Source organism: Vulpes lagopus, chromosome 11 (genome assembly GCF_018345385.1).
Source record: "Vulpes lagopus strain Blue_001 chromosome 11, ASM1834538v1, whole genome shotgun sequence".
Taxonomy (NCBI): Eukaryota; Metazoa; Chordata; class Mammalia; order Carnivora; family Canidae; genus Vulpes; species Vulpes lagopus.
The window spans coordinates 5,961,470-5,977,056 of record NC_054834.1 but is presented as its reverse complement, the minus strand read 5'-3'; the positions used below and the strand labels follow the sequence as shown (position 1 = coordinate 5,977,056).

The window sequence follows — 15,587 nt, the reverse complement described above, 5'->3', positions numbered from 1 at the left end:
TAAAGAGAAATAAAGTGCAAGAGACACTAGAGTGGATTTCAATAACAGGTTGCAGTTGTGAGTGAAACCATCTAGAGAACTGCCCTGGAAAACTTTCAGGCCTGGACCCTCAACTCGGGAACTTCTGCGACTCCGGGGCACAGACGGATTCTTCTTTGCCGTGGCCACTGGCATACTGAGGTCCGTGTGTTTTTTCCCACCTCGCCTGCAGAAGCTGACTTTTAGGGTTAAAATAAATTCCCATCTTTGTAGGCACCAGTGGTCGGGCGGATTGAAACGTAAGGTCGCAAAGGAGAAGAGAAAAAGCTCAGAACGAGAGGGGACCTGGACCCTGATGCCGCTCTAATAAATGAAAGCTGATGCGGAACTAGATTAAGACAATGTTTCAGCTTAGATTTTTAGTCACGAGTCCAACCTAATTGAGCCAAAATGCGGGGAAAGCGATGGAGAAAGGGAACATCCATTGAGCACCGTGTGCGCGCGGCACCAGTGGCAGGTGCTTCCCAGAGGCTACCTGGTGTCACTCTCGTACCCGGGAGGACAGCTGGAGGCACCTCGTTTAGGGCCAAAGAATGAGGCACAAAAAAGACTCAGCCACCTGCCTGAGGTGGTTACCGAGCGACAGAAGTGGGATGTGGCTCTCACGTCTGCTGGAACTGCCAGGACGCTTCTAGGCTGGACCAAAGTCGCGGGGGCTACATGCCCCATCGCGAGGAGCGTCCTTTCGTGGAGCGGTGGACTGACACGACATAAGCAGAGAAGAGATGCTGACCACCTCGGCCGGGGAAGCTGGCTGCAGGTGTGCAGAGCTCGGGAGGCCCTGCCCAGGGTGGGGACGGGCCAGGACACCAGTGTCACGGGGCTCACCGTCCAGTTGGGGCAGCTGCGCACAAACTCAAGGGAACACGGAAATAAGCCAGATCTTCCCAGGCAGCAGTATGTGCTAGAAAGAAAAGAGAGCAACCAGAGCAAGGCGGTATTGTCTGTACGGGGGGAAGAATTTCTGGGCTCAGGAGTCAGGGGTGAGCAGATCTTCAGGAATAATTCCAGATTCAGTAAAACCTGCCTGGGGCTAACCACCTCCTCCCCCAGACCAGCCCCTGTTCTGGACAGGACCGGGCCGAGTTTCATGTCGACCAGGAACCTGGGGGCGGTGGGGGGCGACAGGTGCAACCAGGTAATGATGTAGGATGAAAGCATCCTGGATTTCAGGGTGACCAGTGTCTTTTAAGAGAAAGGAAAAGGCGATTTAGACTCAGACATAGAGAAGGAGGCTGTGTGAAGACCGAGGAAGAGACGGGGTGGGGGGGGCCTCGAGCCTGGGGGTGGCCGGAGCCACCAGAAAGGAAAAGGCAAGGACGTGGGCGGCGGGGCGGGGGGGAAGGTGGGCACAGCCCGGCTGGCTTGGCTGTGCACTGACCTCCAGGACGGGGGGTGGCCAGCTTGCTGCGGTCGTGAGCCACCAGGCCGCGGCAACCCGTGGCAGCCTTGGGACGCGGATCCAGGCACACGCAGAAATCACGAGCATTTTCAGGAAATCACGGCGTCAGAGGCGCACACACACCCTCTTCCAGGGCCACTATCTAGCGCTGCTGAGTGACTCAGGCCCCTGTTCTGTGACCAGGGTTACGGCTTTGAGAAGGACAAGAACACCGGGGACTGGCGGGGGGCAGCCCCCCGAGGCTGCGGCTGAGAAGGGACAGCACAAGGCGCTAGAACGACCAGGCCACCAGCGCAGCCGGTGGGGGGAGTGGTCAGGCCCCGGGCAGGGCCCAGTGGTCAGGCTTGCGGCCGCCGTGGCCCCTCCATGGCCCTCCACGCCGGCTCGCTGCGTGGCCCACGCTCAGAGACGGGCCTGCCCACTAACCTGCCTCACGCCAACCGAGGGGAACACAGGACTTAGCCATCTGGGTTGCCAACAATCGCTGCGGTGCCGGCATCCCGAGGGAGAGGCTTGGCACGAGAGTAAAAGTCCTCTGGGGACCCTGTGAGGAGCTAACACCCAGCACGCGGCTGGGCCACCTGTCCACTGTCTGCATTGTCAGCCGTCTCTTGCCCTGGAATGAGCCTGTTATTGCGGGGGGCCAGGTCGCGGGGGGGGGGGGCACCCAGCACCTGCCCTGTCGGCACAGCCCCACTGTCCTCTGGATCTTCCTAGCCTAGTCTCAGCCCCCTTGCTCGCCTTGGTATCCAGGCCTGACGGGGTGGAAACCGCAGCTCCTCCTCTACCCTCAACTACCCTAAAATTCACCTACGAGAACCCCAGAGAAATGACCCTAGCACCAGGCCACACTATAAGCACCTAATAAAGCGAATATTGCCTCGATGTAGCCGAACAATTAGATTCTCAGCACGCAGGGGGACAGGCCCCCATTTGATGCAGAAGGCAATCAATTCAACTGGATCCAAAATAAAACGTACGCTGTGTGCACGGGCCCCACGCGCGCACAAGTCTAGCTCTCCCAGGACGGAGCCCCACCTGTCCACTTTCCCGCTGTCTTTATTTCTCCCCCTTGCTGCCTTGCATTGGGGCGCCCGCGCATGACCATGTCACCCCGGGGGAGGGGGCAGGGGAGCAGAGAGCGAAGTACCTGCCCTACTTTCAGGGCCCGCGCGCCTCTCCACTTACCTTTGCAATCTGCACACACCAGTTGAGCAGGTGCTGGGAGCCGATGTTGTCCTTGTGCTCGCGGACATAGTCCAGGAGGCAGCCAAAGGGCATGAGCTGCGTGATGAGCTGCACCGTGGACGTCAGGCAGATGCCCAGGAGGCGGCACACGTGGGGATTGTCCACACTGGCCATCACGTAGGCTTCCTGTGCGAAGAAGAAGGGGAGAGGAAAGCCTCAGAGAGGCCCCCCGCCGTGGCTCACGGGACAGGCAGGCGGACCTCCCTCCAGGCTGAACACAGCAAAGCACAACCGTGATTCTGAATCCCCAACCGTGCCTCGTGGAGGACGGGGTCGCCCGTGAAACATCTGGTGCACAGACATTTCTGCAGGGCCTGTGACACACGTAGGAGGCTGTGGAGTGACCAGTGGTTTGGTGGAAGACAGCCCCCGCCCAGTGCGGTGCAAGGATTTCCCTTCACAGAGACACCCAGGGAGCATCTGCCTGCGGCAAAACACGGAATGAAAACAGGACCTGATGGGGCACCTGGGGGGCTCCGCGGTGGTGGAGCGTCTGCCTTGGGCTCAGGGCGTGATCCTGGGGTCCCCGGAGTCCCCTCCCCACTCCCGCATCGGGCTCCCCACAGGGAGCCTGCTTCTCTCTCTGTCTCTCTCATGAATAAATAAATCAAGTCTTAAAAAAAAAAGAAAGAGGGCTCTGCGGTTTAGCACCGCCTTCGGCCCAGGGCATGCCCCCGGGGTCCTGGGATCAGTCCCCCATCGGGCTCCAAGCAGGGAGCCCGCTTCTCCCTCAGCCTGTGCCTCTCTCTCTCTGTGTCTTTCTTAAATAAATAAATAAAAAATCTTAAAAAAAAAGAAAGAAGAAGGAAGGAAGGAAGGAAGGAAGGAAGGAAGGAAGGAAGGAAGGAAGGAAGGAAGGAAAGAAGGAAGGAAATGGGGCCTGAGGTCCCGGAGCTTGAGCTCTGCTGATGCCTCCGTCAGGAAGCCCTCGTCCCAGGGATAAAGCTGCTGCGAGTTTAAAATGTCAGGACAGAAATTCCCGTGTGGGCCCTAAGCCTGGATCACGACTTTCCCACCGAACCGAGATACACACGCAGAGGTAGGGCTGTGAGAGGTCAACTGAGCCCGCCCGCAGGTGGCCGGGGACGGTGGCCCCGCCCAGGTCGGGGGGGGGGGGGGCGGGTGCAGCTACCTGCCCCAGGCTTTGAAGGGGACCCAGCCGGACCGGCCCTTAGGTCACAGCGATCCCAGGCTCTGCCGGCTGCCCCGTGGCACCTGCGAAGACAGGTGGCCCGTGATGCCCCTGCCTCGGCCTCAAGCTGGGGAACCACTCTGCTCTGCGAAACGCGCCCCTCCTCTGACTGCTGGCTGCCGAGGCCGAGCCCTTCTTGACACAGCGCCCCCCCCCCCACTTTATGTTAACCCTTCTCCATTCTCCACTGGGAAGCTGTTTTATTTCCAGGTGTGCACACAGCGGGGGGGGGGGGGACCCCCCTCTTCCAGCTGACTGAGAATTAGGGAATCCCCACTTTCCTCCCCTAAATTCTGTCTCCCTTTCAAATGCAAAGGGTGGTGTCCTTCGTTGGATTCAGACGTGAAAGGGGGGGGGGGCCCGTGTGGCCTGCAAGAGAGAGCTCAGAGGCTCTTTTTATGTTTCCACCACTGCTGTGGCTGGGACGTGGCCTAGAGGACCAGGATGGGGTGGGGGTGGGGGGAGCATTGGAGGAGCCGGAGGTGAGAGAGGAGACCGAGTGGGCCCAGGCCACAGACACTGATGCCCCCACCAAACCGGATCACACCTTGTCTGGTGCCTTAAGCCTTCCTCTGGCCTCAGCGCCCCGGCCGCCCCAGGCCGCCCAGGTCAGCCGTCCCCCGGAAACCCTCCCCTCCCCTCGGTCCTCCTCCCTGGGCCCTCGCCCACGGCAGGGCCTTGGCCTGGAATGCCCCTCCACCTCCTCTTTCCTCATCTGACTCCTCCTCTGAGGGGCCTTCCGGACTCCTCAGTCTGAAACTCTCCTGGCATCTTGCAGTTTTTTCCTTGGGGGAGCAGGCTCTTCCTGGCCTGGGAACTTGCTAGAGATGCAAATTCTTGGGCCCCACCCAGGCCTACCGTGTGAGCCTCGAGGAGGTGGGGCCCGGCAATCTGCTGGAGTAAAGCCTCCAGGGGAACCCAGGGCTCTGGAGCACTCCTCATAATCTGCATTTAAATACTTGTGTGATTTTGAGAAATGTCCTGCCTCCTCCCCTAGCTCTGAGGAGAGGACGCACTCTCAGCTCCACGCATCTGCCCATCTGCCCGGTGCTTTTTAGCGCTATACTCTGTTGGCAAACGCTGCTTATTTGTGGCCTCAATATCCCCTCTGTGTTCCTGCTGCCTCGCAGGCAGGGTCAATCCCTGGGCGTGAGGGCCTCTGTCATTTCCTCTTCTGTCCCCCGAGTGGTACCGGACACACATCCAGGCACATAAATAACGAACTCAAAACCGTCAGGATTGAACCCCCTGAAATCATACAAAACCAGAAATCTAGAGCAAATCAGACCTTGCCCTTCCATTGACAACAACAAAATTCCCATGGCTTCTAACATGCGCTGCAGACCGTTTGCTGGGATGCTGCCTTGAGTGGCCCTCTCCTTGCAAGGCAGAGCTGGCATTTCCTTTCTTCTGGGTTGTAAACATCGCATCCCAACATTAAAGGGCAGAGTAGACATTTGATCCTTAACGGACACGCAAACATCCCTTCATCTCTGAGAAGGGCTGTGTATGAAAAGTCCGACCTGGAAAGCCCTGCAAGTGCATTTCTTCTGTGGCCATTACTCATCCGAAAAGGAAACTGAGGCCCAGCGAAGCGAACGGCGAACGGGAGACACCGTGGGTCAGAGCTGAGCCCACGTATGGGTCTCCTCACAAGGGTGACCCCTCTGCAAGCCCCCTCGCCCCCCCACCTGCCGTATGTACCCTGTGGTCTCCCGCGAGGCCTCGCCGAGTGCTCCGGTTAACGGGCTACCAGAAAGCTTGAGACCTCATTACACCCCCAGCACATACATAAATGTTTGCATTCTTTTTCCACTGCCTGCCCTCGTTTTAAACTGGGAAGTCTATGGAAAAATTAATAGGCCACGCAATTGCCAGAAGAGCACAAATCACGTCTCTCCCCCGAGTCTGGGAAACCGTACAACCATAACACCAAAGAAATCCTCTGGCCGTTCCCATTTTCTCAAGATCTGGTGAAGATTTGGAAACATATTGTATTCATCTTAGAGGGGAGAAAAATCTGCAGAGCAGAGCAAGTTTGAGCAGCCCAGCTGCTGTGGGGCCGTGAGGAGCTGACCTGGACCCGGGGATCGGGGAACAGAGCGCCGGCGTGGGTGTCAGGCCACACAGAGCCTGGAGCCCGGCCAGATCCCCGTCCTCTTAAAATCCGATAGAGCCCCGCACCAGGGCATCACTTCCGCCCCACCCCCAGCACAATGGAGCTGCTGTTTGGTCGTGTGTCCTGTTTGGTGTCTGCAGAAGCTGAACTGAGCTTTGTTCTCAGCTGTTTATCTTGGAATCTCCAAGGTGCACTGTGACCTGCGGCAAGAACGCCTGGTATTGCACGGGGCCGGCCCTGAACTGGACCCTCGGCCAGGCGGGGCCCACGTCCACAGACCCCGGGGTCCACCCGAGTCACACAGCAGGGCCCCTCTGAGGCCGTGACCCTGAAGGCCTGCGATGCAGTTCCAAGGCCTGTGACTTGGTCCCGATGGCCAAATGATTTTGGATGCCTTCCTTCTGGCTTGTCTCCCTCATCTGTGAGCTCTTTGAGGTTGAGAATGGGGTAAAGGGGCGTGACCTCCAAGAACGATGAGCAGGTGCCCCGACATTTCTGAAACTGTAACCGGTTAATCTAGGCCACGGGCAGCAGCTTAAACTAGAAGCTGCAGCTTGGGCATGGGGGTCTCGGGGCCTGAACCCAGCGGGGGACCGGAGTATCGGGGCAGTGGGAGCATCTACAGGCGAGTCCACGCTCAGCCCTGTTGGCTGTTCCATCGAAGAGTGCACTGGCCCTGCACGCCAATCATATTTCAGGGACACGGGGGGAAACCTCAAAACCCAAACCAAACCAAATTTCCCCCCAAAAAATAGAGGGAGGAGAGGGCAGGAGAGAAGTAGGGCAAGAGGCAAAGCAGAACTCACACTTTTTTAACTCCTGTCTTCCACCCCTCCTCTGCTGCCTCCAGCTCTACGGGTCCTAGGGGGTCCTTTGCAGTGAAAATCCACCCCCCCCCCAAAGCACAACTCTTGTCTTCAAACGCAGCCTCACCCTGCATTATAAATATTGCTGACTTCACATTTCAACACCGTTCTGCGACATCGACTAGAATCTAGTCTCGAATGAGAAGAATGAGTCAAGGAAGCAAATTCTGCAAACAGAGAAAAAGGCCAGGGAGCTCTGGGTTCTAGGTGCAGAGACTGACTTCACAAACGCATTTCTTGGGGTTACGTGGAGATGAGTTGACAACGTGATGCTAACAGGACTTCCATTAGTTTGTAGGCCATTCAAATGAGATAGTTTTGCTCGCAAGGAGATCTCCAATATGCACGATTTGCTACTGAGCTTTATTAATACAACCTCTTTCATTTAGAAGGTGCCGGAATTTCATTTAGAAGCAATCTCCCCACAGTAACAACGGAGGGAGAGGTCTGCTGGGAGAAATGGCAAGTCCAGAGTGTTAGGCCACTGGGAAGCTCGTTGTGTCTAAACACATTTTATTTAAGGGCCCATGTTTGCCTTGCCTGGCATATATTCTGTGGGTTAGAAGCAAGAGTGGGGGATACCACATTTGACTCTTGTCCTTCCTGATGGTAAGATAACTAAATTCTCTAGATTTTTGAGGCAGCTCTTTCTTTCTTGCCTTTTTTTTATTTTTTTGGACTGTTTGCCTAACTTCCTGCTAAGTCTCTCTACTCCTCTTTCTCTGGCTCTGCCTTGGGACAAGAGCAAAAGTTTGCATGGACCCACAGCCATGAGAGGCCAATGGTGTTAACAAGGAGACCCCATTCGTCCACCGGGGGCCCTTGAAGCCACCTTCACAGTGGCCCCTCCTTCCGCCAACCTCTGTTTAAGAGGATGCAGGCCTCTCATTGGCCAGTGAGGATCCAGAGATGGTGAAGAAAGCTCAGTGGAAGCGACAGTAAAGACATGAAAATAATCTGGTGGAACATTCCAAAGACTTACTCCATCATTGTTTGGCTTTGGGGGTGGGGGACAGAAGATGGGCAACACTTTCTAGAGTGGATGGAGCATCATATTGTAATCCCTTGGCACCTTGAAAAAGCCATTTCAAAGATAACTTGGTGGAACAAAATGGACACGCGTTTCAGAGGCAGAAATAACGATGGGCTGGAATCCCACGCCAACCACATGAACGCGAGCAAGCTTCCTTACGCCTTCAAAGCACACTGAGTGTAACGCCTGTGTCACGGGCTGGTCGGGAGAGTTCACCGTGATCGTGTGTGCAAAGCAACGAGTCCTGAGGCTGGCCCTTGGTGGACACCCAACAATTGTGAGTTTCTATCCTTTTGGGAGAGATAAGAGAATAGAATGGAAGCTGCGACTCTTCTCTATAGGAGAAGCCCCGAGAGGGAGTTATACCAACTACAGCTAGAAAGAAAAAAAAATGTGAAACGTGAACATTTAGAAGGTGGTGATGAAAAAAAAGTCTACAACAGGGCAATGTGCTGCTGCCAGACACCACAAAATGTGGCTTTTGCTATCCGGGCCTGTGGACAAGCAGAGGACAAAGGAGAAACTTACATCAAGAATTTCCTTGTTGGCTTTGGGAGACGTGGCTTCTCTCAATTCCTTGATGGCCACGGGAATTTTAACCTTCTCGCCTTCTGGGATCCAGAGTCCCTGTGACAAGGAGGGAGAGGGGACACGAACTGGTGATTGCCATACTATGCACAATAGGCTGACTCGTGAGATAGACGGACTTTACCAGGGACACTGTCCCAAAGGGCCAGAGGGACCTTGAGCACAGCTGTGCACTCCAAGGCCGCCCGTGCTAGGAGCCGTGACGTCTCAGCAGCTCGTTCGCGATCATGTTCCATGAATCAGAGCCGTTAGATAAAAAAAATCCAAAACTTGTGCCAGTTATCAAACCAGCATGGATCGTTTTGTCCAGAATTCTGAGATATGGGGTCTAGGCCCAACTGAAAGCAGACTTGGTGTAATAGGATCCAGAAAAAAATTAAGAGGAGCTGTTCCAGCCTCGTTTGTTGGGACGCTGTCACGCAGGGATAGGCGGCTCTCCTTCAGACTCTGTCTCTGCCACCCACCCCCGTACACAGTCAACACTGGGGTCCATGAAAGCCTTGTTGCCCGTGTACAGGTCCCAACAGAACCTTGTATCTGTCACCATGATCATCAAAGACTTCCTCTTGACAATAGGGGGAAAACACTGGAATTTCCCAAACTGCGAGCAACACAGAGTAGATGAGGCTAAGCAACAGAAGATGGCCCCAGACTCTGGATTGGCCCACCGACCCGCGCACCTGGAAGTCATGGAACCAGGGTGGCCTCACCTTGTACACTGTGCCGAATGCTCCAGAGCCCAGCACCTTGATCTTTTTGAACTCCGTCTCCTTTAAGATCCTCAAGAGAGCCTGGTTGGGAGCTTCTCCGCTGGGTGTAAGAGGCTCGACAAGCTGTGAGAGACAAGCAAGAGCAACTGCCTCAATGCTCATGCCCACGTGGAGGGGTGGCAGCCAGGCCCCGACAACGGCCACGTGTGGCTGTGCTTCAGCACAGAGGACCTGCTGTGCTCACTCGAGAGGAGAAATGCACACCTTCTCAGAGCTTTACGGAAGACGTGTTAGAACAGGGACTCCCTGGTACAGGTGTCCTCGAACAGCACAGCTGCATTTCACCAAATGCAACTTCTATTTCCAGTCCATAAGCTGGACTGGGAGAATGCTGGTGAGGGAAACTTTTATATGGATGATCATTTTGGTAGCCTGTTGGGCCTTCTTACACACAAGTGCCATCATGCTATGAGCTGCTGTGGGTCTGTCCTCCCAGGGACGCTGGACATAAGGATGCTGGCTGAGGACCCATTCAGGTGAGTCACAAACACAGCTCAGAAGGGAACAGCATTGTGTAGACAATGAGATTTTCCAAAGTGACATTTCAACCATGTGCCTTCCCAGGAACCAGCGGACTCCTATTACACATACCTGCGTGCTATGTGTTAAATAGGACTCTACATGGCTCTGCGTCCATGTTGTGAGACTCAGAGTAGAAACATCTGCATTTCATTCCAGAGATGTACCAAAATGTAACTGGTCCCTTATAATTGGACATCCAGAGATTCTTTCCGGTTTTTCCATCACAAGATATAAAACATAGTCATACAATTACAACACTTAGAATACAAAATCACACATGCCAAGACTTGGCAGGAGAACCCCTGTTGCTGCCTGGGGCTGGGGGGAGCATGCTGGGCCTGGGCACCCACTCACCTCTCTTTCTTGCAGCAGTCTGCGAAGGGTGCGCTTCCGGACAATGTGGCGCCGGCGCAAAAAGAGGCCCACTCCAAGGGCCACCACCACCACCAAGAGGAGGCCGCCAACAATCCCGGTAGCAATGGATGGGATCCTGGGTCTGGAATGAGAAGGAGACGTGGGCAAGTGAGGTTTGCTGACAGATGTCATTACCTTGGCATTTTATGTATTTCCTGCGTGTTTTGATACATTGACATCATTTAACATCATCTCCAAAAGTAGATGCCATGTGGATTCTAAAAGGAGGAAAGAAAGCAAAGAGTTTCTAGGGTAGTGTTTCCACCTTCTTGAGCTTAAAGCCCTCCCTCCCAGTTGTTTTACGTTTCTTTTAAATTGAGGTATCATCTGGACACCCCAGATGACACTTATATTTTAATCTACTAATTAAGAAACCACATAATCCAACAAGTAACTCAGACTTCAGTAATGATTTTCATGTGAAGTTGCATTTATCCCCAGAGTATCTCCACTCATCTGAAGCCTAGAATGCCACATGCACAAGGCAGGCATCGTCTCCTGGCTTGCCTGGGTGAAGGGACCCTTTCCAGAATGTTGAGCCTCTTCGAAGGGTCCTTGGCTTTCAAGATGGGACCACAGCCATGTGGAATGCTTTATGAAAAAGCTTGGGGGGGGGGTTGTAAAGTGATAGGATTTCAACATAAAAAGCATCGTTGTCATAAGTGAGTGACGTCACTGTGTAACATCAAGCCACTCGACTGTGCTCCTTCTTCCCACCAAGGTTGTGCTTGATTTCAGAGACAGCAAAAAAGTCAAAACTCAGGTTCTGGAGTTCACTGAGGAAAGAACCATCTGAATTCATGTATTCCGAATTTAGAATCCTTATACAATTATTATTCTCAAGAATCTATTCCATTTGAGCTTCCGGGAAACTTCATATTTTTGGGAAGAAACGTGAAAGGGTGTCAAAGATTAATTAGTATCTTTAGCACATAAACATCCCGACATCCTTATGAATTTCTTGTAAGTGGGTCAAAGGTACTCCGTGACAACAATATTTACAGCACTTTCTTAGTGAGTGCAAAAGTCGTCTCCTGCATTATACCATCTCCTCAAGGAATGCAGTTTGCATTAATGAGTTTTTACTATACTGAGATGAAAGATAAAAAGAATAATTTATTATAGAGCATGTGTTCCATGGGGTAAGGAATACAAAGGGGTAAGTGAAAACAAGAGAAGAAAAAATAAAAAGAGTAAATACAACAAAGAATGGTCACTGACTAGTTTCAAGGTGGGGCTTTGATGGAAAACCTCGTTACCGAGGTACTGGTTGTAGCGTGAAGATAGGACGGATTTTGCTGATGTCCCTGTGGGCTCAGAAAAGAGGAAGGGATGGAAAGGACATCTTCATCTCTGAAAAACTGCCTTATTTGTCTTTAATGTTTCACTTGAAAATAGGTGGGATTTATGATCGAGGCTAATTCTGGGGCAGAAGAGTCAGCTGACACGGAGGGCAGGTTGTCAAAGCGGGGATTGTGTAGACATTACCAGAAATGGAAGAGGTGCCTGGAAGTTTGCGCAGTGTTGCCTATGTCAGGCATGGCTAAGAGGCGCCTTGTGTTTAATCCTGATGCCTTGCTAGACACTGCTAATTGATAATGCCACTCTTTCCCATGAGTCTGAACAGGAATTCCCAACTCTGCTTTTCCTTAGTGCAGCATTTCAAGCAATGATGGCCAATTCATAAGAATTAAAATGCTAAAGGCAGTCATTGTTTAGAAAGGGGAGGGGAGAAAAGCCCCCCACGCTGGAGCTCTGTCATCAAACATGAAGGTCTGAGATAGTGCCAACTGGGTCAGCAAGGAAGGAAAGAAGAGAAGCTACTAGAAGGATCCACAAAAATGGTGTAACCAAAGAAGTCAGAGGCAGGCTCCAGGTAAAGAGAAGCACTGGGCACTGAGAACCAGCTCACACCCTGCATCCCCTCCCCTGAAGCACACCAACAAAGTCAGCAGGGGAGAGGTAGGCGGGACCAGCAGGGCAGCCTCTGCTAGGGAAGCTCTGCTGGCCCAGGAGAACCGGTCAAGATAGAGGGTGAGCAGAAATGTGGGAAAGCATTATCTCTGCCCATAGGGTGTTGGGTCATTTTTGAGAAGGTCCACTGGACACAACTATAACACTTACCCAGGTTTTGCACAGCCTTCAAGACCTGGTCCCTCACAGCTGTAGGAATTGAGACAGAAACACATATTTTAATCATTCTACTACTTCAGTATTTTGTCTTAGTGAGTTTTTATTTTTATTTTTTAAGATTTTATTTATTTATTTGAAAGAGAGAGCATGACGGGGGTGGGGAGGGGGGCAGAGGGAGAAAGAGAAGCAGGGAGCCCGATGTGGATCCCAGGGGTTGCAGGACCCTGGGATCATAACCTGAGCCAAAGGCAGTTGTTTGACCAACTGAGCCACCCGGGCGCCCCTCAGAGATTTTATTAGATCATAAGGCAACATGTTTCAATTACACTCAAATCATTAAAATCACCATGAATCTCAATTTTGCAGCACCGGTTAATCATTTATTTATTTTTTATTTATTTATTTATTTATTTATTTATTTATTTATTTATTTATTTATAATTTATTTTTTATTTATTTTGCATTTATTCATTCATTCATTCTCTCCGCAAGTATTTCCGAGTGCGTACTCTATGACAGGGCTTGTTCTAGCACTGAGCACAGTAGACAGTTTCTGGCCCTTGTTACTGAAATGTCTTCATGTACACTTAGTGATAGAGATATAGCTGTCTCGCATCTGGCTTTAGAATGTCCGTACGGGCGCGGGAGTGGAGGGGCCGGGACTGGAGCCGTACTGATTGAGGAGCCGGCGGGGTCGGGAACAGATGAACGAGCCACGTCTCAATGGCAGGGGAAGGGCAGTGGTGCTTTCAGACCCAGAAAGCCAAGAGTCAGAGCAGGAGTTGGCTTCATCCCTTACCACACGTCTCAAATGTCTTACATGCAGCAGAGACAGCATTTGTCTTAAGTGACTCCTGAGCAGCTGGGGTCCCATTCTAGTGGGGGAGGCCACCATCTCTTATTTTGATTACAGGATGATGTAAAAAAGGCAGAACACATTGGCTTTGAAGAACAGCAACATTTGCCAACACAAACATCAAGAGGAAAACAAAATATTCTAATTAAACAGAAAAGACACCTCCTGCCGCTGTCCACGGAAGGACCTACAGAGTATTATGCTAGCTGAAACAGACGGAAAGACAAATGCCATAAGATTTCATCTATACATGGAATCCAAAAAAACCCAAAACAAAACAAATGAACAAACAAACAACAGAAACAGACTCATAAATACAGAGAACAAACCCGCGGCCACCACAGGGAAGGGAACGAGGGGGTCGGATAAAATGGGTGAAGGGGTTAAGAGGTACAAACTTCCAGTTGTAAAATAAATAAGCCACAGGGATAAGACGCACAGCATACAAAATACAATCAATAATGCAATAGTTTTTCACGGGGACTGCACTTATTGTGCTGAGCACTGCGTAACGTAGAGCATTGTCGAGCCACTATGTTGTACGACGAATATGACATGGTGTGTCAGCGATATGTCAATTTGAAAAAACGAGGGTGGGGGGGGTGCGGATTACCATTTCATGGCCTGGGAAAGGAGGGAGGGCTGCGTTTCAAATGTGTGAACAGGACGGGGCATCTGCCAAGCTCCCCATTTCCTATCTCCATCCAGGGATCCGTATGCTTCTCTCCAAGGGGAAGGTCAGTTCCCTCCCCCACTTCCAAGTTGTCCCGCTCCTACCCCCCCCCCCACAGTGCCTTTGGGCCTTCCTTCCTACACCACATACACAGGTACACACACACACACACACACACACACGGAGGCGCACACAAGGGTGCACACCAACGCACAGGTGTGTGCACAGGCGGCACACACGTATACACACAGGTGCATGGGAACACACGTACAAGCATAGGCACACACATATACGCACATGCATATGAGTGTGTGCACACACATGTAGAGGCTTTTTCAGGCTGTGGGATGCACGGGGTGGGGGGAGGTGAGGGACCTCACTATTTCACACTCTGGAATCTCCTAGGAAAACCCAAACTCAAAGACAAAAGACATCACTGACGAGTGGTCACTGATAAACTCACACCCTCCTCAAAATACCTCTGCTCCCCAGCTTTTTCTCCCCCACAATGCCTGGCAGTCCCGGAAAGGGAACAAACACTATGCAAAGTGAGTGCAAATCAAAACTGTAACTTTTGGGACCACGTGTAGGGTTCGTGCAGCCTCTGAAGGTGCTGCAGGGCAACTGCAGGAGTTACGGGCCGAGGATGCTACTGATACATGCGTGGCTTGGAGGGAAGAAAGGCCAGTTTACCTCTGAAGAGGTGACTGACAGGACAGAGACCGGACAGCCGCCAGAGGAGAGGAGACTGGAGTACTGGGGTTAGGAGGTCCTTGCTAGCAGGCCCTTGGGATGTGCAGAAATGATGGCTGAGTAGAAAGTAAAAGAGGCCACCATCTCATACTATCACTGAATTTTGTCAGAAAAAACTATTCTCTCTTCTCCACTTGGTTTATTCTTTTTCGGTTACATATAATTAAAATAAATATCTTTCCAAGACACAGAGCTTCTGCTCACCCATAGGTGCAGTTTGGATGGCACAGGTGGCACACGTGGCTGCTATCCGAAAACTTCCAGATCAGGGTGTTGTTTTCTCCCATGATGCCAGCCGGGCAGACCTTGATGCAGTGAGGGCCATCGACGTAGTGGGCGCACTTGATGCAGTTGTCAGGCCCCTGCGCCAAGACGGAGAAAGACATTTACGGATGCTTCTTTCACTTGCAAAATTGACATACTTATTGTGAAAACAGTCGAATAATAATAGAAATTCTTCAAGCAGAAAAACTGCAAGCTTGTAGGGGACTGCTGTTGCTTGATGTGACCGACCGCTGTTAACAGCTTCCGATAAAGTCTCCCTGACTTTAAAGGCATTTAACAGGGACACCTGGGGGGCTCAGCGGTTGAGCGTCTGCCTTCTGCGCAGGGCACGATCCTGGAGTCCCTCCTGGAGTCCCGGGATCGAGTCCCCCATCGGGCTCCCAGCAGGGAGCCTGCTTCTCCCTCTGCCTGTGTCTCTGCCTCTCTCTGCGTCTCTCATGAATAAATAAATAAAATCTTTAAAAAATCTTTTAAAAAAAAGGCATTTAACATATAAGCATACGAAATATTCATCACAGCTTCCTTAATGGGTCATGGGCATAGTTCTTTGTCAAAACAATCTAATTAGTCTATGAGTATATTTACCTCTTCATTGCTCAGATGGACTTTTCTGCATATGATATTTGAATGTAAAAGGAGACTCTGTGGGTGGCCAAACTTGCAGAGGCGAATTTAAGAGAGCCCACATCTGTAT

The 15,587-nt window shown here is 51.9% G+C and overlaps 1 protein-coding gene across 1 annotated transcript in view; it reads right to left on the bottom strand.

Annotated features, from left to right (window-relative positions):
• EGFR (epidermal growth factor receptor) overlaps positions 1 to 15,587 on the bottom strand; it is a 201,375-nt gene that overhangs the window by 19,345 nt on the left and 166,443 nt on the right. The window contains exons 15-20 of the mRNA XM_041721689.1: positions 14,813 to 14,970; positions 12,318 to 12,356; positions 10,134 to 10,275; positions 9,198 to 9,320; positions 8,428 to 8,526; positions 2,630 to 2,815 (exon numbers count right to left, since the gene is read on the bottom strand). Of these exons, the coding sequence (XP_041577623.1) occupies positions 2,630 to 2,815; positions 8,428 to 8,526; positions 9,198 to 9,320; positions 10,134 to 10,275; positions 12,318 to 12,356; positions 14,813 to 14,970 (747 nt within the window). The remainder of the gene's footprint in view (positions 1 to 2,629; positions 2,816 to 8,427; positions 8,527 to 9,197; positions 9,321 to 10,133; positions 10,276 to 12,317; positions 12,357 to 14,812; positions 14,971 to 15,587) is intronic.